The sequence below is a fragment of the Amphiura filiformis genome, chromosome 3 (assembly GCF_039555335.1).
Source record: "Amphiura filiformis chromosome 3, Afil_fr2py, whole genome shotgun sequence".
In the NCBI taxonomy this organism is placed as follows: domain Eukaryota; kingdom Metazoa; phylum Echinodermata; class Ophiuroidea; order Amphilepidida; family Amphiuridae; genus Amphiura; species Amphiura filiformis.
This window is the reverse complement of record NC_092630.1, coordinates 59,348,664-59,361,414: the sequence shown is the minus strand read 5'-3', so window position 1 is coordinate 59,361,414 and position 12,751 is coordinate 59,348,664. Positions and strand designations below refer to the sequence as shown.

General features: G+C 37.8%; 1 protein-coding gene across 1 annotated transcript; it reads right to left on the bottom strand.

Moving 5' to 3' along the window:
* Nucleotides 1-3,608: 3,608 nt before the first annotated feature.
* Nucleotides 3,609-12,739, bottom strand: LOC140148845 (S-acyl fatty acid synthase thioesterase, medium chain-like). Its single transcript, XM_072170929.1, has 7 exons — nucleotides 12,591-12,739; nucleotides 11,018-11,148; nucleotides 9,883-10,021; nucleotides 8,870-8,969; nucleotides 8,180-8,352; nucleotides 5,683-5,765; nucleotides 3,609-3,774 (listed from the first exon to the last, which is right to left on the bottom strand). The coding sequence occupies exons 1-7, from the start codon at nucleotides 12,596-12,598 to the stop codon at nucleotides 3,647-3,649; spliced, it is 762 nt and encodes a 253-aa protein (XP_072027030.1). The 5' UTR covers nucleotides 12,599-12,739; the 3' UTR covers nucleotides 3,609-3,646.
* Nucleotides 12,740-12,751: the final 12 nt, after the last annotated feature.

Sequence of the window (12,751 nt, the reverse complement as noted above, 5' to 3'; positions counted from 1 at the left end):
CCAAAATTACACAGGGTTACTTCAATACTCTACTCTAAACACATGTCAGTAACCAAGCAGCTGTCCAACTGACATAACAGCAAAATGCACTGACATGGAACAGCTTCCTGGACCACATACACAGCCCAATAAATGGCACCCAGTACAGAAATCTGTGAGTAAGTGGAATAGTGTAGAACAAAGACCTGTTTCTTGACAAAACAGAAATCAGACCTGTTCCACACTATTCCACTTACTCTTTGGAAATTGTCATCTGTATACGGATCTTATATGCATTCTCACAGATTTCCTGTGCTGGGTGCCAAATATTATTGGGCTGTGAATGTTGTCCAGGAAGCTGTTCAATGTCAGTGCATTTTGCTGTTGTGTCAGTTACACAACTGCTTGGTTACTGACATGTGTTTAGAGTAGAGTATTGAAGTAATCCTGTGTGTAATTTTGGTTCATTTTGATGCACAGGATTTTGAGATATGACCTTGTGAAAAACTGTAAGTTTCTTTTGTGACTTAGTGTATATAAGAAATATGCATCACACAACTATAGAGCCAAGTATGTACTAGACCTTTTGGGCCGGTTTCTTGAAGCATGGCTAGTGGTCAGGCTTCCTAAGCCATCAAGCTAAAGCCCAATTAGTCCTATATGCCAGTGCTTACAATTAATTATTACATATTGTACATCACCTACAAAGATAAATCAATAAAATAGATCCACATTGGTAGGGCTAGCTTGCTGGCTTAGGAAGCCAGACCACTAGCCAAGCTTAGAGAAATAGGCCTTTTTTTCAGTATATGATAGTGTAATGTTTGTATAAGGTAATATTTATAGCCACTAAAAATGCCACCTTTGGCCCTCATGGAGCCGGTTGCGTCGCATATACAGGTTGTCTACTGATTTGACAATGGAGAATCACATGGATTGGTTATTGCTGGGTAGGTACCACCCCCCCTACACACACACCCACAATGGAAGAAATACACACTTTATTGCCCTTTGTAATGCTGGGAACAACACACATCTGAGTTTTTAAAGGACATGCCCTATTCACCCTTTGTACAATCTGCCATCTTGCTACAAACACAAGGCTGTGCCTGCAAAGGCACATGCAAAAAGTGTGTTCATTTTTTCTAGCAATGCGTTAGAAGGGTTCTGCAAATAAGTAAAGAAAGTATGCATGCACATTAAAAGCATTTGTGCAAACAACACACTTTGCGGTAACCTCGTTTGTGCCAAAATAGCAGTTCCAGTTTGATATATCCCTTGTTACCCTAGCATATCCGCAAACTGACTGCTGTTTATAAAAGCACACATAACCAGCATAATTATATTATAATATATATTAATAATGTAAGAAAAGGAATATGACTTCATATTTATGCAGCTATATAATTACTAATAGCTACTTTTTCTGGACACACTGCTGTTGTTGCCAATGGTAATAACGAAATGTATGCAAGATAGTTACAGCAAGAAAAGGCCTGAAGTCATAGTTAGGATTGACCATATTGACAGCATCATCCCCCACTTTAACCCATCAAAATGCAGATTTTGGTATCGGGTGAAAGCTCATATTTTTCTCATTAACATATTGAAATTGAGTGTTCCAAATCAGTATATTTCCGAAGAAATCATAAAAAAACTGACGAATTAGTTTTTTACTGTGGTATGCCACATTTGAGACTAAGCAGTTTTTTGCTGATCTTCGGAAATACACCGATTTGGAACTCCTAATTTCAATATTAGACAATTAGGGTCTTTCATTTGATATCAATATATTAAATGATCATGATAATTATCATTAATAAAAACACCGTAGACTACCAGTATCACACTGTATAAATGTCTGTAATTCCATAAGGAATTGGTCACATTTACAGGAAACATGTGTTCTTTTTGCATGAATGCTTGAAAGGGACCACATTTATGTTATACTTCAGTTTGAAAGAATTTGTTTTTCCAAATATATTGGGTCACCTTCCTTCCAAAATACATTCAATTTTAACAGCACCTACATTACACCTGCTGTTTATCATATAGCGGTCGTCATTTGTATACATTCAATAACATGGGTGACATGGGGTGTTGTATTAAAGGTTTGTATTGTTTTTGATAGTTTGTAGCGCTATGGTACATGTGTGAATAGCGCCTCTAAATGCTTGATAATATTATATATTATACACTATAAGATTTGGGTACAAGTATTGAATTAAAGGTTTGCACTTTTTCTAATCAATATCAAACCTAAACCAGTATAGACCACTTGACATCCTTGTTTATCAACAAAGGTGAGGGACTGGTATATCGATATGCTTGAACGAACCACTACACTGTTCAATGGCTTTCTTGTATTACATGAAATGTGGTGGGCGACTTAAAATGCATGTGCCCTGAGCAAACTACGATACGTACACACACTGCAGGGCAAAGAACAATGGAAATTGCCATAATTCACGCACATACTGCCGGGCAATGTCACATGACAAGTGGTCTATAGAAGGTATTCCATAGTATTTTTTAAAGATTATTTCCGCCTGCAAAAACTCCCCTCAATTATTGTACCTATCACGGTGCCTTCACCATGTGCTTTCATCTATATCTTCCATGGACAGGATTTGATCAAGCTTGTTTATGGTTGTCCACTCCTGGAGCAATGAGTATATGCCTCCCAATTAGGAGAGATCTGTGAAAAATTTCATTGAAAATCTGCTGTGAAAAAACCGAACACCCAATGCCCACTAAATTAGATTTAGTACCTCACTTTTCTGGATGTCACAAAGATATTCCAAATTATAATTGTGCATTAGCAGCATGCAGGAATGAATCACACCTGAGGAGTTTGAGGTGAGCTATTAGAAGAGCTGTTCACTGTAGAAGTAGTGATGTAACAGGATTAATTTCCACAGCCATAGGTGAAAACAATTTTTGAATGTTTGCCCTGCACTAGATGCATGCTGTCACTCTGCATTGCATCACTGATTATCAAAGAATAGGCATAAAAACATGGATCGTAATTCGATGGAAATTTCACATTATGCCGAGTCATATACGTTTCACTCACACCTGTACGATTAGTGTCTTCAAGTAGAGCGGTATTGTATTCGATCTATGATTGCACACATACACAGACATGACAGTTGGTGAGTGCAGCCTATAAGTAAGTTATAGTGCAGGGCAATACATGGAAAAATTGTTTTCACCTATGGCTATGATAATTAATCCTGTTACATCACTACTTCTAAAGTGAATATGTTACTCTCTTTAATCCCATGGGCACTACTTACATTGTCCCTGATTGGTTAATTCCATGATATAGTCATCTGAGGAACCAATGAAAATAGTGCTTTTAAATCTTGCAGCAATTTTGAGCTAAATCCCTTACAGCCCTAATCTTACCATATCTCTGATTGGCTCAATATAAGATATAGGCCTCTTTATAACCAACCAAAATAGTTTGTAGAGGCCAATAATTCAGCCGGTAGTGCCCCTTGAGGTTTGTTTGTTTGTTTGTTTGTTTTATTTCTTCTTTTGCCTGGGTTACTCATTCAGTGGATGTTTTAAGGTATCCTCTGTTCTTCCATGAGGCCCAGGGGAAAAACAAAAATAAGGAGGTTAAACAATTATGCCCTGTTATCCAATTTATTTACATCACCTATGATGTAATATTTGCTTGTATAATGTGACCCGCTATCTTCCTTGAGTTGATATCTTCATGCAGATAAAAATGACCACCTGGTAATATCTGACTGGAGAAACTACCCTTTGTTAGATCTCCCCAACCTGCAAGAAAAAATGATGAAAATTTGTCATTTATTGGAAATATTTTCCAATATAAAGTGAAAACCAAATGCAAACAATTGAACAGTGGTTTTGGGAGAAAAGGCTGATTTGAGTCAGGAATGTAATGTAAATCACATTGTAATACATTGTATGCAATGGCAGGGATTTGGGGTATACTTCCATAACTATACAATTTTTCACCCTGATTTGGCAGTGACGTCAAAGCGCTGAGGCAGCTGTTTCGCGAGCATCTATGTGGTGTCTTTATGCGTGTGTACACCAGCACTTTTAACCGAACACTAGCGATTTGTAGCTGTGCCCATTGAAATAGGCACTGACGTCACTGCCACATCAGGGTTGAGAATGGTTTACAAGAGATCAGAATTAAGGTAAAAGTTTTATAGATATGGTTGAGATAAAGAGATTTAGGGTTTAAAATACTGGTTGGGTGACTGAAGTTGCTCAGAAATTTGTCAACTTATGAATGTAAAGAAAATGCTCATCAAAGTTGATTAAGGCATGAACGTCTTCCTAGAGTAGCTAAATGCTATCTATAAACATAAACTGAGCTCAAAAAGAAACTTATAATTTTTCAGAAGGTCATATCTTGAAATCCTGTCCATCAAATTGAACCAAAATTACACACAGATTTACTTCAATACTCTACTCTTAACACATGTCAGTAACCAAGCAGTTATCCAACTGACACAACAGCAAAATGCACTGACATGGGACAGCTTCCTGGACCACATTCACAGCCCAGCCCTGTTTCATGAAAAAAGTGTATGAAAAGCAGAAAGCAGCACCGTTTTATCATCTGTGCAAGGATCTTGTGTGCATTCTCACAGATTTTTTGTCCTGGGTGCCAAATGTTGGACTGTGAAAGTGAAGGAAGTCCAGGAAGCTGTCACATGACAGTGCATTTTGCTGTTGTGTCAGTTGGACAACTGCTTGGTTACTGACATGTGTTTTGAGTAGAGTATTAAGGTAATCCTGTGTGTAATTTTGGTTCATTTTGATTGACAGTATTTTAAGATATGACCTTGTGATTCTAAGTTGTGAAAAATTATAAGTTTCTTTTTTGAGCTCAGTTTACATATCAACAAAGTTACTTGGGAATTAGATATGCAATTTGAAGTGAAATATACATGTAATACACATAAAAGCATTTTCATGCTCTCAATTCCTTGGGAATTGGTCACAGAACATTATTTTCATCTGTAACCTGAAGTGAAATATTTACAGTATCACATGAACATGACATTCTGTATAGATATCCCAGTGCTACAAACCAAAGATCACTGAAGCCCTTTAAATATGAGCAGAACTTTTCATCAGGGAGGTGCCCTATGAACGGAGCTTTTTGTCAGGGAGTAAGAGGGTGTTGAATAATGTTGATTACATTTATTATTTACTTTTACAAACACCAATGTTATTTTAAGCCACCTTTTTTTTTATGTCAAGACATATCAAGGCATTAACAGCTGTTATCATTACGATAAAGCTGACGGGTTGGCGCCTGGATAGCTATTAACCTCCTTTTTGAAGCTGTTCCATTTCACAATTCCAGGAATGTGAGGCGGAGTGCATTCCATGTGCAGGCTGTAGATGGAATGAAATACTGCTCATGACTAACAAGGTTAGATCTTGGAATTTGAACTGCAAGGTCGTGAGATCTAACTGAGCGGCGAAGGCGAGGGTCAGTCTGGAGCTGGTCCGGAAGTAGTTGGCATAGTAATAGAATATTGTTCTACGGTGAGCCAAAGGCTGAAACCTCTGGTTTGTTTGTTTTTGGAGGGATGGACAATCATTGTAATGAAACTAGTTATATTTATACAGCACTTCATCAACCTTTTGGTTTGTTCCCTATGATATATAATAATTATGGAAATGTAGACTCATGCATACCTTCATAATCATGTTTTTTATCCTTGTCACCATCAAAGAAACTTATTGGGCAGGTAAGTATAGCACTGAGTGGTACATATTTCCTAAAAACAAACATAAAAAACATCACATGATTATGCAGGAATCACTCATAACTAATACATATTCAAACACTGTACCGTACAAAACTATGCAGTAATTTGTAATTGCATAAACATCCAAAAAAGTAGTTTCTTTCCTAAGACCATTACTCAAACCCTCTATATACCAAATTTAAAACTCAAATTGCAACATCAGGATCTCACTGGAAGATAAAAGGTGTGTTAAGCATAGTTTTTCCAATGACACAAATTTTAATTTAGGGGTTAACATAATTTGACACACAGATTACACAGACACATACCATAAACGTTCGCCTAATGGTGCACCTGGGCTCCTTTGCCTTGGGGTAAAAAATAGAGAGCTCTCTCGCAGTGTTGTAGTCGAGTCCTCATCATCCGAGTCCGAGTCCGAGTCCGAGTCCTTGGTGTCCGAGTCCAAGTCCGAGTCCGAGTCCCTGCCAATTTATGATGTCCGAGTCCGAGTCCGAGTCCTCAATGTTCGAGTCCGAGTCCGAGTCCGAGTCCTTATGTATCAAATTCAAGCCCCGGGTAACGTAGGCCTATACTTAACCAGAATTTTAGTTCTATATTATTTTCTTGTAAATACATAATTTGCTAGTCCCACCTAGTATGCCTAGTATTGTTTTTGGGCTGTGCAATAATTATGCGGAGCCCGGGGAGGGATGAAATTGCAAAAAATGCTTATCCCCTCTTGGCCTGCCAAAAATCGCTTGTCCCCCTCCCACAAATCTTTATACCCCCCCTTTTGCACATGCCATTAAGTTTTGGGATTCCAATGGTTTAGATTATGATTATGTTGCGAGCGCAGCGAGCAGGGAAATTTGCATATACATAGAAATAAGAGAATATACCGTATTTCCATGGCATAATTATGTAAACGTTTCCGTACTGTTTTCTATAAGCCTTTTAGAGCGCTTTATTTGAAAGGTGCCCCATAATGCCTAAAATTGCTTGTTCCCCCCTCTCGGTTTACCAAAAATGGCTTCCTCCTTCCCTTAAAAAAAAAAAAAAAATTCTTACCCACAATTTTACCTTCCCCCCAATGCTCATAATTTTTTTTCTTCCTCTTAGCTTGGTAGCATACCTTGGAAACAGAATTACAGTAACTTATTAGGTTTGTGTTTAAAGAGGCAAAATATGCATTATGACAATAAATATATGATGTCAGTACCAAACTTCAGGTGCCAAACGAAGGGGTGTTGGATCTGGCTGTAGGCCTAAGCAGGGGTGGGGTGGGTGGTCACTCACATATGAAGGTGGTACGGGTATGTGCGGCGGTCAAGGGTCCCTTGTTCAGGCTCTCCGGCAGTTCCTTAAGACCCACATTTGCATCATGCTCCAGTTCATTGAGCCTAACACTCTGAAAATGGTAGCTCTTTAGCTCAAATTTGGAAACATTTTGAATTTGTTAGCTCCAAAGCCTATAATTTCATCCAATTTTAGTTCACAGACCTCCACAAAAATGTTGAAATTTCAGTTCATCAAGCCCCTATTTAGACCACAAAATAAATGATTATGATTAAAATCCATTTATATAAAGATATAACTGAAAGTAATCTTGCTTTTTAGTTGTACTTTTATTTACAAACTGAATTTATTTGCATGCGAAATTACTTAAATTAATCACATGATGTGATCATTGATCAAGCAAGGAAGTTTACAATGAACGAAAATGAAAGACCCAAAAAGACCCTTTTTTGCTGGACTCGAGGAGGACTCGGAGCCGAGTCCCGAGTCCTTGGGGTCCGAGTCCGAGTCCGAGTCCGAGTCATTAGCTCCCGAGTCCAAGTCCGAGTCCGAGTCCTTGAAAAAAGGACTCGAGTCCGGACTCGAGTCCGAGTCCGAGTCCCGAGTCCTCCAACAGTCTCTCCTCTAAAAATCCCAACAAGAATTAAGAATATGTGCCCTTATTTGCTGGGGGATTTTTATGGAAGGGCACTTTTAGTTTGTGTCTAAAATTCCACTTATGTCAAGGGAGCCCATAGCGCCATTAGGCAAATGTTTTAGGTATTAAGCTACTGGCTCTTCCTGTATATCAGCTTCATCCCTCAATGACACTGCTAAATACCAATATAATATTACATCAGATATTGGGTCCAGAATGGTGGTAGGGTATTCTATAAGTAACTTACTCGTAACTGTTTGATGGGAATCATACTATCAAATCCAATTTTTGGTGACATACCTTGTTACAGTTTCATGCTGCTACGCAGCACTTCATCAGACTGGCAACCTTGCTTCTTCTTCTTTCCTGAAGTTGCTGCCGGTGGCGGCACCAGAAGCTGGTCGAAAATATTCTAAAGGTATGTCACCAAAAATTGGATTTGATAGTATGAATTCCCATCAAACAGTTATAATTGACAATCCAGATGAACCTAATACAACATATAACTTACTCGTAGTTCTCAAGTAGATGTGAATCTCTCTTACATGCTTCCATAGACATCTTCATAAGGTCTCTATGAGCTAATACTTCAGGTGGTGTGCCACCTAGTTTACTCAGATGGTCTATGAACTCATCATCTGTTAAGGTAGACCATTTTACACCCGATTCCTTTCTTGTTGGAGACTGGTAGAAAAAAATTCAATTTTATGATCAACACAAATTATGCTATATCTAGTATCATAGTTTATAGTCCTTCCCTGACATGGGTGGGGCACACAAAAAATGCACTTTACACATGCATACTCAATCAAACAAGCGTACTGGGTGAGGTGGATTTGCGACACAGGAACGTAAATATGGTTAGGGTCAAAAACACCAATTTTCAAGAAAAGTGTAGTTTTCCTGATTTTTCTGATACTTGTGAGAAATATTTTATCAATAGCAAAAATTACATACAAAGGCTACTTTTCATAAAATCTGTTCAAAATAATTCAATGTTCAATATTTGCGATTTATGAGTGCACAGTGATTTTTTGGCAAGATGGATTTTGTATAATGTTATGTCAGAGATATATTTTGCAAATGTTCAATTTGCTATCATCACCACATGAACATGTAAAATCTGATTGAAAATCTGTTGGGAATAATTGATCTTGAGAAGATATTGGGGATTACTTGGCTATGGCTTTGTGTGTCTTACCTGTGGACAGCTAGTCCCTGAGACAATAAGATGTTGTGGTTCCATGTTATGATGCTCCTTTAAATGAGTTGCCACTGCATAGGATACGAGGGCGCCAAGGCTGCACGAGATAAAATATACTAATATTTATCAACCCTTACTTTACTACACAGAGGCTGAGCTATTTTGGTAGAGAAGAGAGATCCTTCTTATCTAGAATTTCCAAAATAGGGCCATCATTCTGTTGTACACTAGCCCTTTTCCCATGAGGATCAGTCAGTGGAAGTCAAGCAAACAACTTTTTTTGACCTCATTCTGGTACTAGAGAAAATTAGTTTGAGTCATACTGTCCAATTTTAATAATTTAAATGTGATCACTTGGGATTTTAACTGCTAAGTGTCACTTTGGTCCATGTAACATGACAAAAAGTTGGCCATGAAGTTCCTGAAAGCCTGAGGTTAATTAGCTTTAATCCAGACCAATCCTAGCTAAAAGCTCTGAAATGGATACTTAATAAAGGCTTCTAGTGTACATCATTATTTTATAACAATGCTTTATTGGAGAGGACCTCTCTATATATCAGTATTATTTTTTCCTGAATAACAGATGCACAGATTTCAGTTTCTGTTTCACCTTTAAGATTCCAGTGCCACTCAATCTAAACTTGTTCTTTACCCGACAATATCACTATATTATTACAGGCTAGGGTTCCTGCCTTTAAAATTCAAGGACTTTTCAAGGACTTTCAAGGTCCAATAGCATGATTTTCAAGGATTACCACCACACGAAAATCATGATGTGGCTCTTCATGCCGCACATATTAACAAAAGTGACAGCTCATCTCCACTCCCCAAATTTTGTCAAAATTATACTTTAGGTAAAATTCTAATTTTCAAGGACTTTCAAGGACCTTGTGCAAATTTCCAGGACTTTCAAGGCCTTGAAAAGGTGTTTTCAAATTCAAGGACTTTCAAGGACCGTGGGAACCCTGATGACAAGATATCCTATCAACCCTCTACGGTATCGTACTCACCTGTGGCCAAAGAATAGAAATGGTTTCTCTTTCAGCTTGGGTAAAAGAGTATTGCAAATATCATATTTAGCAACTTCTATATCAATATATAGATCATCTTTGTATCTACTCTCACGGCCTGGTAAACGGATTGAATTCACTGTGTGAAATGACAAAATATGCATGTGTCAACAATGTAAAGACACAAATGAACTGGATGATTTATCTATAGCTATGAAGATTATGTGGTTAACCCTAGGGGCTGACTTCTTTTCGGCTCACCAAATGACCACTTTTTTATCAATCAGTGTTAAACAATCTGAAATAAGTTCTCATGGAAAGATACCATTTCCTTATTGAATGAATTTCATTACTTTTTGAATTCTTCCAATTTGTGTAAATTTTCCAATTTACAGTCCATGCCAGGGGCGTAGCCAGCTTTCTTGGTCAGGGGGGCAAAATAACAATTTTGGGGCACAGACGAAAAAAATTGCAGTTGCATCATACAATACATAGAGACTGTATATGTCTTCGAGCTTAACAAAAAGGGCCTTATTGGGATGATGTGGGATGGTATTTTACACTATTTTCGCCCATTATTCGGCTAAAAAAGGGCTTTACTGTTACAATGTAATGCAGAAGCGCTTTTAAATTTTGTATTTTACACTATTTTGGCCCTGAATTTTGCTAGAAAAGGGCTCCCTGCCCTTTTCTTTTCTTTTGGCCTCCTGATTTTCTCTTTCATTTTTTGTCAGCGGGGCACTTTTTCTTTCATTTTTTTGTCAGGGGAACTATGCCCCCCTGCCCCCCTGCCCCCCTGCCCCCGCTGCCCCCCCCCTGCGCTGGCTACGCTACTGGTCCATGCTATTAAATGCTACAAAACCTCAACATGAAGGGGTTACTGCATTTGACTGTGTTTACACATAAGGAGTTGGGATGCATGTGTGTCTGAGTGATTACTCACAATGATTCCTTTGACCTTTGGTTTGAAACTGCTGACCATTTGCCAGACTACATCCTTGTTAAATTACCATGAAAGTTGTAATCAATTGGGCTATTCCAGTTGAAATCTACACTCCCTGTTTGGGAGATTGAGGTCATTGTGTCTTCCATAGGAGGCACATGGATTTCATCTGGAATAGCCATAGTCACTTACCCTCTATACTTTCTGGTAATATTTGCCACCATTTTGCATAGAATAATGATCCTCCTCCCAACCATGGAAAACAAAACAGGTTGAACTTGGCACTTGGCCTACTGCTCTGACAGTAGACAAGTTTCTCCATGCTGTTGATAGAAGAAAATATTGTTAGTTTTTAGTAAGAGATTGCAACAAATTGCAATGATTTTAACAGTTTGAAATTTTCCTTTCTATCGCTGACCATGTATCCACATTTCAGAAGATAACATGCAGGAAATGGTATTTTACAACATTTCTTTTATATTAGTTTTTCAGACGAAAAGTTCATGATATTTGTAGGAAAATTGTAAAAAAAAGCTTTTTTTCTTCTCAGAGTTTCCGGTATGCTTTGTCTGTGATCATAAATGTATATTTACGTATGTGATAAGTGCGACATACATGCACAACCAGTGGCATAGCTGGGGTTGTAGCAACTGGGGCAAGGATACAAAATGGTAGTGCCCCAAACCCTGAAATGATTAATTGTTGACCCCAAAATTTTGTGCCCAAATAGCTCAAGAATCTAAAAAGTAGGGGGCGGTCCAATTTGGCATCAAGATTTTGAATGGAAACAGTTCAGACCCAGAACACATTCATGTCAGAAAATAATATTTTGTTCTGGGTCTGATTATTCGGACTAAGCTGTAGTATGCTTACTGCTTATATTACTCACTACTTTTAAAAGAAACCCCATTGTACAAAACGTTGCTTGACAAAAGGCAAATAACTCTATAAAATTTATGATAGTTATATAGTTTAAAGCCATATTATAACATTTCCATTTAAAGGAGGATTTCGTAATCCTAGCATCCTCTTTTTATGACATTTTTCAGTAGATATCCACGAAAAAAGCTTATTTCCAAAATTTCAGTTGATTCCGATTTTGCGTTTGCGAGTTATGCATGATTATGTGTAATTACACTGCTCCATAGACAATGTGTTGTAATTTCGTTCTGGTGCACCAGAACGAAATTCAAATTTAGCGATATTTTTGCTAAACGAATTAATCTGCACGAAATATTTGGTACATAAACATTATGTAGCCAACTTTTTTTGAGAAAAGTGGGGGGATGAGGCTGTGGATCACGAAATGCCCCTTTAAGAAATGTATTTTTTTGGTAGAAAATGTTAGTTTTCACTGATGTTCTCTTTTAATTTGGGCCCAAACAGACAAGGCAATACAAAGAAAATCGCTATTTAATAGGTGCAAATGTTGGCAATGCAAGCCACTCAATCGAACGCGAGTCTTTTGATATATCACGACTGCTCGCACGCCAGTTCAGTACTGTGTTATGCACATCGTGTACGGTACGCATTTAACTAATATTTCCATTGTAATAATAAAACCTCCTCAGGCTCAGTAAATGTTATAATATGGCTTCAAATCAACTTGTGTTATAAATACAAATTCCGGTGTAATTACGTGGTCATGGTGCCTGGTAACTGAGACTAGTAGTAACTAGTCACAGCTGGTAAGCTTACTTGTCTCAGTCATTGTCAGTTGGTAAGCTTATAAAAAATACACGTTAATTAAATAAATGACACTCACGCATTCATCCTCCTTCTTCCAGAAACTCTAAAGAAAATTTTAACAAAGTATTTCAACTGATCAGACCTCAAACAAACAAGAAACAACAAAACTAAACTACTGCCATGACTTCCACATTTTCTTTGCAATCTTGTTTACTTTTTGAGAAATGCACAGCTTGT